This window comes from Macroventuria anomochaeta (genome assembly GCF_010093625.1).
Source record: "Macroventuria anomochaeta strain CBS 525.71 unplaced genomic scaffold BU25scaffold_8, whole genome shotgun sequence".
NCBI classification, from domain to species: Eukaryota; Fungi; Ascomycota; class Dothideomycetes; order Pleosporales; family Didymellaceae; genus Macroventuria; species Macroventuria anomochaeta.
The window spans coordinates 375,149-390,981 of record NW_022985369.1 but is presented as its reverse complement, the minus strand read 5'-3'; the positions used below and the strand labels follow the sequence as shown (position 1 = coordinate 390,981).

Below are 15,833 nucleotides of genomic sequence, written 5' to 3'. Positions count from 1 at the left end.
GAGGTCTGTTGTAAGGGATTGCCCACCTTCTTCTATATTGTCTTTCTCGACTGACACTTGCGGCTTCCGCCCGCGCTTCTTAGGCACAGTCTTTGCGGGCGCAGCTGGTCGAGGGCTGCTTTCGGGAGGCGTCTCTGTCTGCGACGGTTCAACGGCCTCAGTCGCGCGTTTGGGCCGCCCTCTGGGTTTTGGTGCTGTTGTCTTGGTCGTCTTGGGCGCTACGCTCTCGGCTACCGGCGCTGCGCTCTTCCTTGGGCGCCCGCGCCCTCTGCCGGTTTTCAGTGGTGTCGGTGCTGGTGTGACTTCCTCTTCCTCCTCGTCTTCCTCCTCTTCCCTAGTCTCTGAGGTAGGTGTTCTGTTCTCATCGTTGTCGGACTCGTCGACAACGGGCGCTTTGCGGCGCGTCGCGCGCGTGGACTGCCGGGGAGCCGCCGGAGCCATTTTCGCGTCTTCTGTGAGTTAGTGAGTGTCGAGATGACCGTCTGGTGGGTGAGTTTGCTCCACACTTGCCCGAGCCTGTGTTTACGGCGCACAGACCAACACAACACGCTAGCACGTGTCGCGCCTTCCCTGCCCCACCTCGCATTCGACTTCATCAAGGAAAGTAGTTCTTGCTGAGGGATGGCGAACGTTTCTTGCACCGCTGTGATCTGCACTGTCTCATTTGTACGGGTCTCGCAGCTGTTCACGTCGTGGGTGCTACGAAATTGTCAAGGTGTCTTTGTAGCATCCCTCGAGATACACTAACAATAGACGTCGTAGCAAAACCGTCGCTTCTCATCATCCATCCAATCTTCTGCATCCCGGTTTCTTCAGTTTACAAGGAGAAAAGTCCTTTGTATTTCTTCTCTCAATTGAACACCAAGGCCCTGCGAGTTGAGCCTTATGCAGGTCGATATTTCTCGAAAGAGCAGGTGCAGCCGCTTTCCCACTTCAACCCCACACGTCCCAAGAATCTCATCACTCCATCTCTCCAACAGTCCTCCGAACAAGCTCACCGTCTTCATAACTTTCCAACATGTGCACTCTCCAGAAATTCAAGTTAGTCTTTTTCGTCCCACCCAGCGCCCTCCAAGCCTGCAAGACCGCCGTCTTCGCCGCAGGCGCTGGCCGCTTCCCAGGTTCTGGCGGCTATACTGAATGCTGTTTCACATCCAAGGGCACAGGGCAGTTCAGACCGGGTGATGCTGCCAACCCGCATGTACGTTACCGCTTGGGCATACTCGCGTCGTAGTATTGGAGTAGTGCTGATGCTATGTAGATAGGCAAGGTTGGTACACTGGAGGAAGTCGAAGAATATCGAGTGGAGGCCATCTGTCTTGGCAGAGATACTGCAGTCGAAGCAGTGGCTGCATTGAGGAAGTAAGTCGCGATGATTCGACTTGGCAGACATTATTGCTGATGAGCGGGATAGGGCACACCCGTATGAAGAGCCGGCATATGAAGTATACAAGATGGAGGACATGTGAGTTCGTCGTCCTCTGTATTACTCTGGAGACTACGCCAAGACCTACTGTGACGACCGGGCCCTCAGAAGCCCCGCTGAGGGCGCGGAACAAAGAAGAGAAGACACGTTGTACAAGTCCATGCCGACAGCATCCAAGGCCGTAACACTGATTCCCAAACATCCATATCTGACCCTGGAGGTATTCCATCCATCTTTCCTATATTGCACTGTCCCAAAACCTCTTCCAAGCCTTCAAAATGCCCTTCACTATGTCCTCACCACTTCTTCTTCCTTGGTGTAATGAAGCGTCCATTGACATCGAAGATCACCTTCTTCTGCGCATCGCTCCTATGCTCAGGAGACGGTGGAGGAGGCGGTGCATCCTTGAGAGCGTCGTCATCACCCATGACATACTCGGCCTCATCGGATGTAGTCGTGCAAGCGTGGCACATGCTTCTGCTGGCGAAGTTCCAGAGCTCGCGCTCTCCACAGTACCAGTCTCCCTTATACTTACCCATCATGTTGTGGTAGCGCTTGCCATCGTCTTCTTGCACGCAGAGAACGTCGTCTTTCCAGCTGCGCCTGCCTTTGCAGTCTCTGTCGGTGTCTTTGTCTCGCGTGCGGCACTTCTCGTGGTACAGCTTGTTCCAGTGCTCGCAGTGCTTGTATTTCCAGTCGTCTACACAAGGTTTGCACTCGGGCTTCTTGGCAGCAGCGGAGCCACTTGGAGCTGATAACGTCTTTGGGGTGCTTCGGTCCTGAAGTAGGCGGTGGAGCCTGGAGGGAGTCGGCCGACTTCTGACTTGAGGTCTTCTTCTCCTGTGGTACTTTGGCGGCGACATTCGTGTTCGCGCGACCCTTCTGCTTGGCTTCGGGCACCTGAGCAGGTGGACGCGGAGGGAGAGGATGCTTCGTGTGGGCTGTTGTCGGTGCCGGCACTACATCTCGATGAGCAACTACGATCTCCGTGCCATCTACAACCACCTTGTTACTGAATCATCGTCCGAGCTGGCAGCATTGACAACCTCCACGCTGCCCTCAACGACACTTTGCTCGGTCGTGCCTGCAGTCATAGCTTTGCCAGTATCGATGCGGTATTCGCGCTCTTCCAGGACTTCAAGCACATGCGTCTTCTTCACATGAAAGGAGATCAGCTACCCAGACAATGACATCGCGCTTGCGCGGATCTTCCTGGATCACCGGCTGGAACTGCTCGTACAGCTCGCGGCAATACGGTATGAGCTCGTCAGACAGGGAGATACCGTGACCCTCCATGACTTTGGGATCATTGGGTGGCGACATGTGTTGACCGTGAAAAAAAAAAGAAGGAAAGCGAAAGAAGGACGGGGAAGAAAGTCACAACGTGGCTGAATCAGGGGGTAAGAGGTTGAACTGGAGGCAGTCAGCAGACTTCCAACCACTAGAACTACACTCATGGAGGTATTGATAGGCGTAATGGAGGACACTATATGTGCACAGGTCATGTACGGCCCTACCTTATCGGCGATTTAAATATCATTCGACATACTGCACCAAAAACTTTGCTTGTCGGCTACTACGCAGCCGTAGCTCTTCTGCAGTCAGCCCCTGACAGTCTGGGGAAGGAGGCTTTTTGCTCAACGCAGGACTACTGGATGCAGCTGACGAAGAGGACTTCGCACTCGAGAATCGGGGTACAAAGGAGGCAACCACAACATGCCTTACCTACCAGATAAAGAAGTTTCCGCTGAAAAGCTCAAGCATCCTGAAGGGAGCAGTATAGATCTATCCTACATGAATCTAATCTAGTATCTGTACACCCGAGATTGGTTATACAATGCAAACCCTGTCCCAATGCCACTCATACCCACACAAAGCATGTACAAGCAGTATCGCTCAACCAAGATATCATACACATATCTTATCCTACAAAGTCCTCTTCTGCTGCGTCTCCTCGTAGCACTGAATCTTATCCCCGATCTTGAAATCCTCCCACCCAGCAAACGAGATACCGCACTCTGTATCCTTGCGCATGGATTCAACATCCTTCTTCTGGTTCTTGATATTGTCAATGGTACCTGCATCACATTAGCAGACACTCACAACCCAAAACCAGAGTGAGAAACTTACCATCGTGAATAATGGTATCATTACGGAGAACACGGGCTTTGCTGCCACGTTCGACGACGCCGTTGCGCACCTTCGAGCCCGCGACCTTCATCTTCTTCTTCCCGCCCAGCCCGATCTCGAAAACCGCTGCGATCTCGACTTCGCCAGTGACCTTCTGGATAATGCTCGGCGCGAGTTTCTCGCTCAGCAGATCCTTGACCATCTCCACGGTGCGGTAGATGATATTGCTATCGAAGATTCTGACGACCTTCTCTTCCGCGAGCTTGGACACATGCGCGGGAATCGTAGTATTGAAGTTCACGATGTGGCCTTGTGCGTCGGCGGCATGCTGGATGTCGAATTCTGAGGGCGGACCGACGCCGTGCCGTAAGATGCGGGTGCTGACTTCGGCGTTGCCGAGCGCGGAGATGGAGTCAATAATTGCTTCGACGGAGCCCGAGACGTCGCCTTTGATGATGAAGGATACGACTTCGGGACTCTTGTCTTTGATTTCCTCAGTTGGAGCTTCACCACCTTCAATTGCTTGTTTTGCTGCCTCGGCTTCCCGACGCTCGGCTTCTTCACGGCGCGCGACGTTGATGGCTTCCATGTCCTTGGCCATTTGCTCACGCTCGAGCTTCTCGGTGCGGAGCTGCGAGACAGAGGTTGCTTGTTGCTCGTCGCCGGCTTGCAGGACTTCGTCGCCGGCAATGGGCTGGTCGCGCCAGCCGTCGACTTCGACGGCAATACCGGGGCCGGCTTCTTTGACCATCACGCCAGCTCCGTTGCGGAGACTGCGGACGCGTGTCCATGTTGTGCCTGCGACGAGGGCTGTGCCTTGACGAAGAGTGCCGCTGCGGACGAGCACGGTGGCTACTCGACCGGATTTTTTGGTTGTGCCTTCGAGGACGGTGCCTTCGACGTTGGCTTGGGGATCTGCGCGGTGGTCGAGCAGTTCGGATAGTGTCGAAATCGCTTCTTCCAAATCGGGAATACCCTGTCCAGTCTTGCCACTGACGGGTATGGCCTGAACGTCTCCACCGAAGTCTTCAACTTCGATACCGTGACGGCCGAGATCCAGCTTGACGGCGTCGGGGTCGGCTTGCTGCTTGTCCATCTTGTTGATCGCAACAATGATGGGCACCTTCGCCGCTTGAGCATGCTTGATGGCTTCAACTGTCTGTGGCATGACTGAGTCATCGGCTGCAACCACCAAGACTACAATATCCGTAACGTTGGCACCACGGGCGCGCATCGTCTCGAAAGCTGAGTGGCCAGGTGTATCAAGGAATGTGATCTGCTTGCCGTTGGCCAGAGGTACGCTGAAGGCACCGATGTGCTGGGTGATACCACCAAATTCGCCAGCTGCCACGCTTGTCGAGCGCATGTAGTCAAGAATCGTAGTTTTCCCGTGATCAACGTGGCCCATGATAGTGACAACGGGCGGTCTTACAGGTAGCTCAGCATACTCCTCTGGTGTGATCTCAGGAGCAGCGTAGAGATCACCATCCTCATGCTCGCCCAGGAAGGTAGGCTCGAAGTTGTACTCTTGGGCAATGAGGCCTGCATGCTCGGCGTTGAGAACCTGGGTAGCCTGCACATCCTCGAAACCAAGCTCTTCCAACTTCGTGACGAAATCCTCCACTCTCAGCCTCAGCATTCCAGCCAAGTTTGCCACGCTGATGTACTCAGGCAAAGTGATAGGTGTTGGTTCAGCCTTCTCCAATCGCGCTGCCTTCTTCGCCTCCTTGCGCAGACGCTTCTGCTCTTTCTTGTTGATGAAACGATCCTCAATGTCATCCTCCTCTGCGTCTCGCATCACGCGTCTGCTGTTTCGGCCGCCAGCTCTACGGCGCTCGGGCTCTTCGTAGCGATTGCGCACCTCCGTAGGCTCGTCGTCTATCTCAAATCGTCTTCGTCGTCGCTCTTTTTCAACATCACGGCGTTTGTTGTCCCACTCTTCTTCAGCCTGATAGCTCTGGGGTTCCACTTCCAGCTTAGACGCTCTCTTGCTCACCCACTCGTTTGCAGCATCTGCCAAAGATTCAGGTGTGGCCTGCGCTGGCTGGTACGTCGTTGTTCGATTGGATTGTGGTGGTTGATATGTCGTTGTCCCACCTGTTGTGGATCGCTGGGCGTTCGGTCGTTCACGGAACGTAGGCTTGTTCGGGCAAGCAGCGCTCATGTGATCTGGTGAACCGCAGTTGAAGCATTTCCGTTGTGCGTTGGAGTTCCTTGCGAGCGGTTGGTATGGCCTTGAGGATCGGGTTTGACTGGTGTTATTGCCCAACAACTTGTCCAGTTCGGACTGATCCAACTTGCCCCTGCTCGGTGTCGCACGTACGGGCGGCCTCCTGTGTTGATCTTGAAATGCTTGCGCAAGCTCAAATTGAGGTTCGTTTCTCCTCCTCAGATGCCCCGAACCAAAGGACGGCGTGTCGAACTGTGGCTTTGAGTCCATGTTCACCCTAAAGCGATCCCGTTGCGCTGGTCTTGAGTCGAAACGGCCATCGTTGCCTACTCTCCGAGCCATAGGTGCAGACCTGTTCTGATCTCGGCCCATCCCATCGAATAAGCCACCCCGGTTGGGTGCACGTCTGTCCTGCTGCGGTTGCCGTTGCGCTGGGCTTTGTGACCTTGGAGACTCTTGGGCACCCAGTGTGGCTCTCGCCCTCTGCGCAGGCGACATGTAGCCGCCCTGAGGAGATTGTAAGGCTGCAGGTGCTGCTGTCGACGATGCCAGTAGGGCTTTTCGCATCCTCTCTGCCTGGGTGAGTGGCCGTGCAGGTGCATCGTCGCTTTTGAAGAGTTGTGCTTCGGCTTGAGACACTCTACTTGATGAGTTCAGGTATCTTCGTTGTGTCGATGTCGTAGGAAGGGGCGCATTCGCAGTTGCCAATTGTCGAGTGGCGCAGAAGATGCAGATGTCGCGGGTCGAAGAGACCTATCAAATCAGTAAACTAGTCATGATCGTTTGATGGGGATGCAGCATACCCGGAGTCCCTGTGCGCGGCGCATGATGGCGATAGTACAGTTCAATGGACGATGCTGTCGTGAGCTTTCGTCCAGAAGTTTTGACATCAACCATGTCTCCGTAGCTAGCGGTCAGCACCCCTGTCGACCTCCGTCTCCGCCCGCAATTAGCGCGACAAAGACCACCACTCACGCGCAAGATGATGCGCGACTGCAATACATCAATCAGGGCGACCTTGGGGTTCAGATCTCGGGTTCATGTTCAATGGTGGGTTATCGAGCGTCGCCTGTTATTTTCTCATGCCAGCTCGCGAGCAATTGCTACAGTCTGTCTGAGCATGGAAGACGCTGCTGTTACCAGTCTGTGCCTTGTGGTTCAATGATGCACTCCACCATGTTCAAAAACCTGAGACACGACGACGGCATCATTCCTCTTATCGAGCTATCGTCAGCGGGCAGCTCAGGTATATATACATCGGTCTATGGCATCTGACCGCCCCAGATGATGTGTAGATACAGTGGTTGCTGTTGCCATAGTCGGTCACTTGGTTGGATGCTGATGTGCGAAGATACTCGAAAGCGCTTCCATTGTTCATAAGGTTACTGGTGATCGTGTAAAAAAGTCTGAACAGATTGGAAGTATATCCTTTAGTGTTTGAAGAGGCCATGATAGGCGAAATCACTATGCAGTTGGCAAAGGAAATGTCAGCAGGTAGCTGTGGGAGGATACAAGTTCACATGTTTGAACAACTCCAGAAGATGTCAATTCACTGCTTTGCAAACATTGGCGCCAAACCTGATTCCATCGCAGGATGTCTGTCTCTTCTACCTCAACGTATGCCTACAGGATTGGATGCATTTTTAAATAGCTAGATTTCGACAATGTTGGAGCTGGACCTATGATGCTTGGGCGTTGGCACACGCTGTACTTGAGCCGCCGGTAGATGCTACAAGTCGTCGAACAGGAGTTCGGTCTGACCGACAACCGCTGCTGACGTATGATACGCAGATCAAGTTGTTCGACATCTGTTCCAGTACGCGGTCAAAACTTTATCTTGCGAACTAAAGGACTGCAATCTCAAGTGACATTCCAGTTGCGTAGGAATGCAAAGGAAGTCTCTAGCGCCAACAGACGAGAAGTCGTCTTGCAGCAGCCCGAGATTCGGTACGACGCGGATATTGGACGCCTCGCTGGCGGACGTCTCGTATTAGTCCAACGCTTTCTCTGCAATCGACGAGGAGAACTTATGGGAGGCTTAAAGACCGGCTAGTGCGCCGCCACAGATGATCATCGAATGAACATCGGTTCATGCCAGAGCCGGTGCTGTTCTCCGCGTCGACGTATCACAAGCTGCTGCGTCGAGTATTGATCTCTTGGAGCTGGCCGTTCCTCGCCAGGAACGCTGCAGGTGGAGCCAATATACCGGCGCATTAACATGGCAAGTCTACGGCGTGGTTCCGAATTGGTCAAGGTGCGTCCGCTGAATGACAGGAGCAGGGATGGTGACGGTCCCCTGAAAGGCGCAAGCGAAGAAACGAGAGGGGCTGATTCGCCGCATTTGATGCAAGTTACCATCGTCGCGTTTCATGAGGGTGTGCGGCAGATGGTCGAGCAGAAGGGTGGAATCTATGCGAGAACCGGATGCAGGAGCAGACCGGCAGCTGCAACTCAGGCTTGACTTGGCCGCAATGCCTTCCAAGATGGATTGACTCGCAGCGTACGGTCCTTAAGTCAGGGTAGGCAGGGATGTCCACAGAATTAGTGTGAGCAACTGCACGTCGTCCTGAAAAGTTGATAGTCCGACCGGGACCATTGCCAGTCAGCATCTCAGCATCTCCCAAATACTCGACCGTTGGACGCGCTGTCACCGCGCTGTATCTCACTCTTCTTCTTGCTCTCCCATTTTAATCTGCAGGTTGCGGCGCCTAAACTGGCTCTGCTGCGAGAAAGCATAAGTGCAGCGTTAGCCTCCACGCGCGGCTTTTTTTTTGGCCTTACCGGGCTGCAGCTTGGAGTTACAACGCCGACTGTTAGAGAACCCCCTGAGCGCCTCCTCGTCCCTGACCCGCGTCCCCGCATCGACCAGCGCGCGGACCACTCAGGCCGCTGTTTCTGCTTTATATCATGCGAGCAGACTATTCTGCATTGTGGTATTGAAGGCCGGCTGCCGCTGCTGGCGACGAGTAACGGCCCACGAGTGACGGCGCGAGCTTCTTGCGCGACCACCCGCAATTGAAGCTACACCACCCGCTGCACCTGCGCGTGCCATCGTCTACCACGAGGACCGACGACAGTTGCTTGCATTCTGCCGTCTTGGTGCTGCGCGACTGCCCCGGAGGATGCTCCAGCGCCCCAGCCAGGGAGACTACTCGACGCAGACATTCCATCTGTGAACCACCAGCCTCCATGCCAGGCTTCGCGCACGACGACGACCGGCCGACCACTCCCACGGGTCCGTCCAGGACACACAGGGCAAACGGGACCATGCGCGCACTCAACACGAACCCGCCGAGACAGGAAACCTTCTTCGACGATGCGACGCCCGTGGACAATGCAAGAGACTCGAGGGCCGAATCAGAGCCAGACCAGCTGCGCGACTCCCACGACCTCTCTTTCGCCGAGGGAGCTACTGCACGGGACTCGGTGGTCGACAACATGCTGCTTTCACTAGACCAATTCTCGACAGGGAACATGTTTGGCGGCGCATCATCGAGCGGCAGGCGTGAAGACGATTCCTTCTTCATCACAGACAACTCATACAGACCACCAGGGAATCGCAATCGAGGGCACACGTACACGACGTCTGGCTCCTCTGACTACGACCTACACGTCGACGAATCGACGCCTCGATTCCCATCCCACTCGCGCGCACGAAGAAGCAACAGCAGCAACAACGTTGCCTCGCCCACGAACAGGAATGGAAGCGCACGAGACCCTTATGCACGGCGACAAGCAAACGGTGCATACGGGCAGTATCAGCAGACAGCACATATGAGAGGCGGCGCCAACAAGGGCAGTAAGAGCAGCGGCTCGTCGAGCATGGATTTTGGGCAGACTGGCATATTGGGCACACATCGTTTGGGTTTTGGAAAGCGTTCTGCCAGCTTCGATCACAGCAACAGATCTGGTATGCCCTCTGTGAACAACGATTCCGTCTTAGATAGGGGGAGAACTGCCTATATGAACTACGACCAGGACTACGACGCTGCTCCTGAACCTACCATCCCCGCAGGGCCCAGGAGACAGCAGCCACCATCGCAGTCGACTGTTGCACAATCTCCTCTGCAGCCAGCATATGCACCTCCTATGGCTCCTGTACCTCGTCGCAGGGGTAGTGTCCATTCGAACACGAGTTACAGAACCTTGAGGAAAGGTAAGAGTCAGCTCGAGCCAAGCATGAGAGCTCAGGCGCAGGAATTTGTCAATGCTAGCACGTTGCGTGACCTACCATCCGTACCAGTATTCCAGGAATCAACGGCGCCAGCTCCAACCGTGGGAACGCGAAAGTCACTTTTTGGATCCCAAGACCCTGCTCCTGCACCTAAAGAAAGGCCGGGCTTCTTCAGGCGAGTGTTCGGCGGAAGCTCTTCAAAAGTTCAAGCACAGCCAACGGTTTCTTCTCATGCCTCAAATACGGCACCTATGGAGCCTTTGGCCTCCTCTCAACTGCGACCTGCTGAGATCGATTCGATATACTCTAATAACCGACCGCGAACAACACCTAGTAATAATGCGCACATCGCTAATCAGCGAAAATCCTTACCCAAGATGCCACAGACTGCTGTAGCGCATTCAAACGAGATGCAGCCACCCGCACCACCTGTTTTGGCCAAAAAACCCTCGTCCTTCTTCAGGAGGCGCAAGAAGTCCATTTCGGAAACCACGAAGCCTCCAATAATGTCTCTTGAATTTGCACCTCCCTCGAAGCCGTTCATTGCTGCACAGCCGAGCCCAAGTGTCAGCAGTTTACGCCAGGTTATGAACCCGTATCTGGTTGAGTCTCCAGTTACAGGTGAGAAATTTTACGATACTCGCGAGCATCAACGAATTGGAGGCGAGAAGAATGGTGAGCGTCCCCAAGGATTCTCGCCTGGCTACAAACCTCATAAAGATGCAACAGTGCGCACCGTGAAACAAAGTCCTCGAGATGGCTCACCTCCTCCGTCGTCTCGCAGCGAACAAGTGAAGAGCTCAGAGTTACAAAGCACAAGCAGCCCCAAACTGAAGCTTAAGGTAAAGCATGGAAAACCAGCACCAGCTGTGGTGATACCGCAGGAAGATACCTTCCTTGCAGACAGTAGCAGCTGCAACGAAGACCGAAGTGGACGCGCGACCCCCGTACACGAACCCAGTGACGCGGTTGGAATGCGGAAGTTCAGTCCTGGCCCCACCTCTTCGTCACTCAACCAAACTGCGACGGAAGGAACGAGCGAACCCAAAGCACGCGGAGAACCCCAGACTGGACTACTGACACCTAGCGCGAGGGTGACGTCTGGCAGCGGGTCTGCTTCGCAACCAGCATCAGCAGCTGAAGAAGAAGGCTGGGTCGTTACACAGGACGAAAAGAAAGCAAGAGGCCGGAGCCCGAGTGCAAGACGCGTTTGGCTCGATACCACAGTGGCCGAAGAGTCGCCTGTTGACGGTGCTGACAGCCTGCAGCTGCCTTTGGAAGGCGCACGCTCATCCCCGCAACCTCAGGAGCAGTCAGTACCTGTCACACCAGACGTGACCTCACCTTCATCACCAAACGATGTGTTCCATTCTGCGACAAGCCTGCCTATAGTTCATATCGAGACCCGCGATTCAGACACGACCATGCCTTCCATCGTCGAGGACCGCTCAACGCATCCTGAACCCACCGATGCCGACAGAGAGCGTGCATTGAGGATCTTCAATGGAAACGAGTCAGCTCTGCAAAAGTCGCAAGCTGCTGCTCTCCTTGGTGATGTCACCCTCAGCAGTGCGCGCACCCGCAAAGCGTTCATGGACCTCTTCGACTGGACTGGTTTCACTATCCTTGCTGCGATGCGTGACATGTGTGGCAAGCTCGTACTGAAGGCTGAGACTCAGCAGGTCGATCGCATTCTGATGAGTCTTTCAGAGCGATGGTGCGAGTGCAACCCCAATCATGGGTTCAAGGAAGTCGGTGTGTAGTCAAATCACCTGTGCAGAGAAGATACACTAACACTAGATTAGACGTTGTTCACACTATCTGCTACTCGATTCTGCTGCTTAACACGGATCTGCACGTAGCTGATATCGAGACCAGGATGACCCGCAGCCAGTTCGTAAGGAACACTCTGCCAACCGTAACTCGAGTCTGCCAAGATGCGATCAAGGCAGACGAGACATTGCGGCCTAAATCAACTCATTTCCGCAGGGGCTCCCTCCCATGGAACGAGAAGTCAGAACCAACAACTCCCAGTGGCGAGCAGACAACCTTCCCTGCAGATGTGACCGAGGAGACAGCAGAAGGCAAGCGAGCACGAAGCCGACTGTCAGTCAAACCACCTATCAGAAGCGGCTCGGAGGGCATATTGTCTTTTGACTCTGTCGCATCTGAGTCGAACACCCTTATCAACACACCGTATAAAGGCCCAATGAAGGGGTGGGAATTCCAGATCGAGACAGTGCTCAAGGAGTTCTACGAGTCGATTCGCAAACAACGCCTACCTCTCCATGGAGCCTCCGACTTGACTGTTCACCACCAGTCTTCATCCAATAACCTCTCGGTGGCCGGCATGCTGCGTCGCACGCCCAGTGTTTTGAGTAAAGCGCCTTCAGATACGACTAGCTACCGTGGGCGTCCGCAAGCCGACTTCCGCAGCGTAGGAGCTCGTTGGGCCTCGAAGAACCGTTCCAAGCAGAGGCTGTATCCTGCATCAACAGTGGCATCCAGCCGCACCAGCCTGGACGACACGTCGGTTTGGACCCCTGCAGGGTCAAGTACCTGGAGCCGCTACTCGTATGGCAAGACGGGCACATCCATGTCAGTGGACTCGCTTGGCTCGCACTTTGCTGCTGGCGACTACCAGCAGGCTATCGGTTTCGCCAATGCCCTCAGCCAAGCCATCATCCGCGAAGAAGGCATGACGATTGCTAGTGACGAAGACTTTGCTCGCGCAGCACCACTCCTCGAAGACGAGTCCCTTGAGCTTGTCGGTGCGCCTTGGGCCAAGGAAGGTATCTTGAAACATAAGCATCACCTAGAAACAGTCGACAGGAAGGCTAAAGACCGAAACTGGAGCGAGAACTTTGCTGTCATTGAGAAGGGCTACATGCGTCTGTTCTCTTTCAGCATGAACTCAAAGTCTGCGCGGATGAAGAGCAAGGCCAAGCCAGCTGCTGGTGGCATCGTTGGTGGCGGCAACTGGATGGACAACGCCGAAGTTCTGGAAGCTTTCCCGTTGCGACAGACTATCGCCAGTGCTCTACCACCCCCAGGCTATTCTAAGACAAGGCCTCATGTATGGGCACTGTCGCTTCCAACGGGCGCTGTTCACCTCTTCCAAGTCGGCACACCTGACATCGTCCGCGAGTTCGTATCTACCGCCAACTACTGGTCTGCCAGGCTATCAAAAGAACCTCTCACTGGCGGTGTAAGTAGCATGGAATATGGTTGGGGTGAGAACGTGATCAACCCAGCCTTGATTCGACAGGACAGCACCCCTTCGATTCAGGGCCACATGCCTCGTCCTAGCGTGGCAAGTTCTCTTCGTAGTTCGATGGACCACGCGACAGGCGCACCAAGGGCTAGGCTCCCTGGCGATAAGGTTGTTCTTTTTGATTGGAGTCCACCGACTGCGAGCATGATGGCTAGCAATCTGATGGAAGTTGATCAACTGAGAGCTCTTACCGACTACATCAAAAATATTGAAGGAGAGCTGGCGCATCACAACGAATTGAGGGCGCCTCTGCTCATCACTGTAAATACCGTCCGCTCATATCTTACGATCTTTGACTGACTCGACCACCAGTTCTCTCCACGGCACCCCAATGCCGCGAAAGCAATGGCCAACTGGGAGCGCAAGTCGCAGTATCTTCTCAAGGAGATTGTCAAGTTTCGCACATACATCGACACATTGACTCTTGCACAGAATCAGAAAGAGAGGATTTACGCCGAGCGGGAGGCCAACGGAGAAGCGCGTCTGGCAACGAACGATGGTGCAGCCGGGTGCTCACCGTCAGACGAAGTTGATGGTGCGAAAGAAGCCCCGAAAGCTTCCGAGCCCATCAACGCCTAATCTTTCCTACATTTATCTACGCTTGTTGTTTTGCATATACTGACGAATCTCTTCATGTACTGTTCAGGCCTTACACCTCTTCGACGAACGATGCGGCGTTTACGATTGCTTCATTCATCTAAAGTTACGCTGAGAGAGCGTCCTCACTCGATAGCTTGATGCTCTATATCCTTGTAATATCCCCTTCTTACTTCCATTCTGCATCTTGCATGGTCACGACATTACTATCTTTCTGGTGTCGAAAGAAAAGTTACGAAGCATCATGTATACGTATTGTTCACCTGGAGCGGTTTGGGACTACAATCCGGAGGATCCATTTTACCTTGATATGGGTGGAAGACGCCGTATTTGGTGGAAGCATTTGGTAGATTCTTGAGATGGTAAAGACTCAGACATCATATACCCCCCCCCCCCCGCTTTACTCAATTCACCGCTTTACTCAATTCACCGCTTTCCTCAATTCACCGCTTTACCCCAGATCGTCCTTGCATTGCATCTTCAGCTCGACGTGCCTTGACGTCAGTTCAGCCTCTAATTCGAGCCGCATGAACTTGGCTTCAGCTTCTGTCACCCTACACGCTGCTGCTCGTCATACGTGCCCACTGATGAGGCGGAGCAAAGTCCATGTGCGAGATAAGCTACAACGTTGGATTAACGGTCCATCCACTCGTGTGGGTGAACTACTGATCACTGCTCATGCTCAGCTCAAGTGCAACCAAGCGGGCACCTTCCCAGCCTCACCGTAGCTTAGGTACCGATGTGACACGCCTTACAACGCTCGCAACGCTCTAAACGCTCTAACGCTCTGAAGAGGCTATGCAAGCATGCAATTGTCACAAGTCCATGACGCCTGGCAGCAGCCAACCGACCCCTCTGCCGTCGCCAAGCTACAGTAGCTCCCAATTGATCTCAGCTCGCGCTTTCATAAGCACGCTTTGGTGCCGTATACTGGCGCCTTGCAGTCGCAGCAGCACCGTAAATGGTCGGATCTCGTCCAATGACAACGAAAGGCTCGGTGAGGCCGTTGGCAAGCATACAGCCTACACGAGTCATAATCTTCCATGCTGGCGCTACAGCTCTCTGCGCAAGCCACAGTCTCGCGTGCGTGCTGGTCGCTCCCAAGAGTCCGGTCTGGACTGCTCTAGCGCCAACGCGCCAGACCTCAGCTCGTCCGCATTCCTTACCCCTGCCTAGTCCTTTCTGCACCGAGATGTCAGCAAGAGAGGCTGTCTAGATGAATGTGGCAGCAGCAGCGATTGGAATGGATCAATTGGGCAGCTTGAGCTGCAGGCTGACGGAAGTGATGCTCTGCAGCGACAATCCCGTGGTGTTGCTGGCCTTGTGATCTTCAGTAGCCGCAGAAAATACTCAATGAAGATGGCATGCTGGGGCGGATCAGCTCGATGCGGATGCGAGGTTCCTGGCCTCCGGGCCGTGGGGGAGACGGGGGTGAAGGCAAGGACGAGGGCCCTGGACACAGAAAAGAGGTTTCCAGCGCGTGGTATTGATTGTCTATAGGGCACAAACAGAGATCGAGAGACTAGATTTGCTGCTGCTTAGTCCGTACGGATGCTTACCGCAATTTTGTCTGATGGTTTGCGTGGGAGGCGACCCTTGGACCCTGTGGTGCCAGATCCGGATGCGGTGATCATAAGGAGACCCTTGGGCTCGGGCTGCCCGTTCGCGTAGCCCTGTGTGCATGTAACGATGGCATGCTGCTCCCGCCCTTCCACAGCCACGCGAGGCTTGACGAGAGACAAACTTGGCACGGTAATACTCTGTGCAGCTTCACGCAGGCAGGGCTGACGAATGAGCATGAGAATTGGGTGAGCGTTAGGGCACGGTGATACAGTCTTGCAGAAGCAGTGCTGTGAAAGACACGTAGGTTTAGTGGACATGATGGATGCAGACCTTCAAGTCTGGAGAAGACACGAAGGTCAAGAGACGGGATATCGATGTTTAGAGACAAGAGCGTTTGAGAAACAACAGCGGCAGTGTCCTGTGCCCGCCGTGGACGTGGCTCGACTCGACATGGGTAGAAGATTTCGGTGCATCTGGATGGGCAGAAGAAATGGTCGGT

The 15,833-nt window shown here is 54.3% G+C and overlaps 4 protein-coding genes across 4 annotated transcripts; 2 read left to right on the top strand and 2 right to left on the bottom strand.

Moving 5' to 3' along the window:
• The first annotated feature begins 629 nt into the window (after positions 1-629).
• On the top strand, positions 630-1,568 carry BU25DRAFT_408593 (uncharacterized protein). The gene is made up of 3 exons (XM_033705853.1): positions 630-1,201; positions 1,262-1,362; positions 1,415-1,568. Exons 1-3 carry the CDS (start codon positions 1,019-1,021, stop codon positions 1,467-1,469), a joined length of 339 nt encoding a protein of 112 aa, XP_033564195.1. The 5' UTR covers positions 630-1,018; the 3' UTR covers positions 1,470-1,568.
• A 154-nt stretch (positions 1,569-1,722) lies between these two features.
• BU25DRAFT_456422 (uncharacterized protein) lies at positions 1,723-2,749 on the bottom strand (the record flags this gene model as incomplete). Its single annotated transcript, XM_033710025.1, has 3 exons — positions 1,723-2,385; positions 2,440-2,580; positions 2,648-2,749. 3 exons carry the CDS (start codon positions 2,747-2,749, stop codon positions 1,723-1,725), a joined length of 906 nt encoding a protein of 301 aa, XP_033564194.1.
• A 470-nt stretch (positions 2,750-3,219) lies between these two features.
• BU25DRAFT_489403 (translation initiation factor-like protein IF-2) lies at positions 3,220-6,589 on the bottom strand. The gene is made up of 3 exons (XM_033711421.1): positions 6,530-6,589; positions 3,557-6,479; positions 3,220-3,504 (listed from the first exon to the last, which is right to left on the bottom strand). Exons 1-3 carry the CDS (start codon positions 6,551-6,553, stop codon positions 3,353-3,355), a joined length of 3,099 nt encoding a protein of 1,032 aa, XP_033564193.1. The 5' UTR covers positions 6,554-6,589; the 3' UTR covers positions 3,220-3,352.
• A 2,326-nt stretch (positions 6,590-8,915) lies between these two features.
• BU25DRAFT_438400 (Sec7 domain-containing protein) lies at positions 8,916-14,133 on the top strand (the record flags this gene model as incomplete). Its single annotated transcript, XM_033709060.1, has 3 exons — positions 8,916-11,655; positions 11,706-13,435; positions 13,487-14,133. The coding sequence occupies 3 exons, from the start codon at positions 8,916-8,918 to the stop codon at positions 13,751-13,753; spliced, it is 4,737 nt and encodes a 1,578-aa protein (XP_033564192.1). The 3' UTR covers positions 13,754-14,133.
• Between the last annotated feature and the right edge of the window lie 1,700 nt (positions 14,134-15,833).

Coding starts and splice junctions, on each gene's coding strand:
- BU25DRAFT_489403 (XM_033711421.1), bottom strand. CDS start 6,553: ATGCGCCGCGCACAGGGACTCCGG. Junction 6,480..6,529: donor GCCGCGCACAGGGACTCCGG/GTATGCTGCATC, acceptor CTGATTTGATAG/GTCTCTTCGACCCGCGACAT. Junction 3,505..3,556: donor TGATACCATTATTCACGATG/GTAAGTTTCTCA, acceptor AATGTGATGCAG/GTACCATTGACAATATCAAG.
- BU25DRAFT_408593 (XM_033705853.1), top strand. CDS start 1,019: ATGTGCACTCTCCAGAAATTCAAGTTAGTCTTTTTCGTCCCACCCAGC. Junction 1,202..1,261: donor GTGATGCTGCCAACCCGCAT/GTACGTTACCGC, acceptor GATGCTATGTAG/ATAGGCAAGGTTGGTACACT. Junction 1,363..1,414: donor GCAGTGGCTGCATTGAGGAA/GTAAGTCGCGAT, acceptor TGAGCGGGATAG/GGCACACCCGTATGAAGAGC.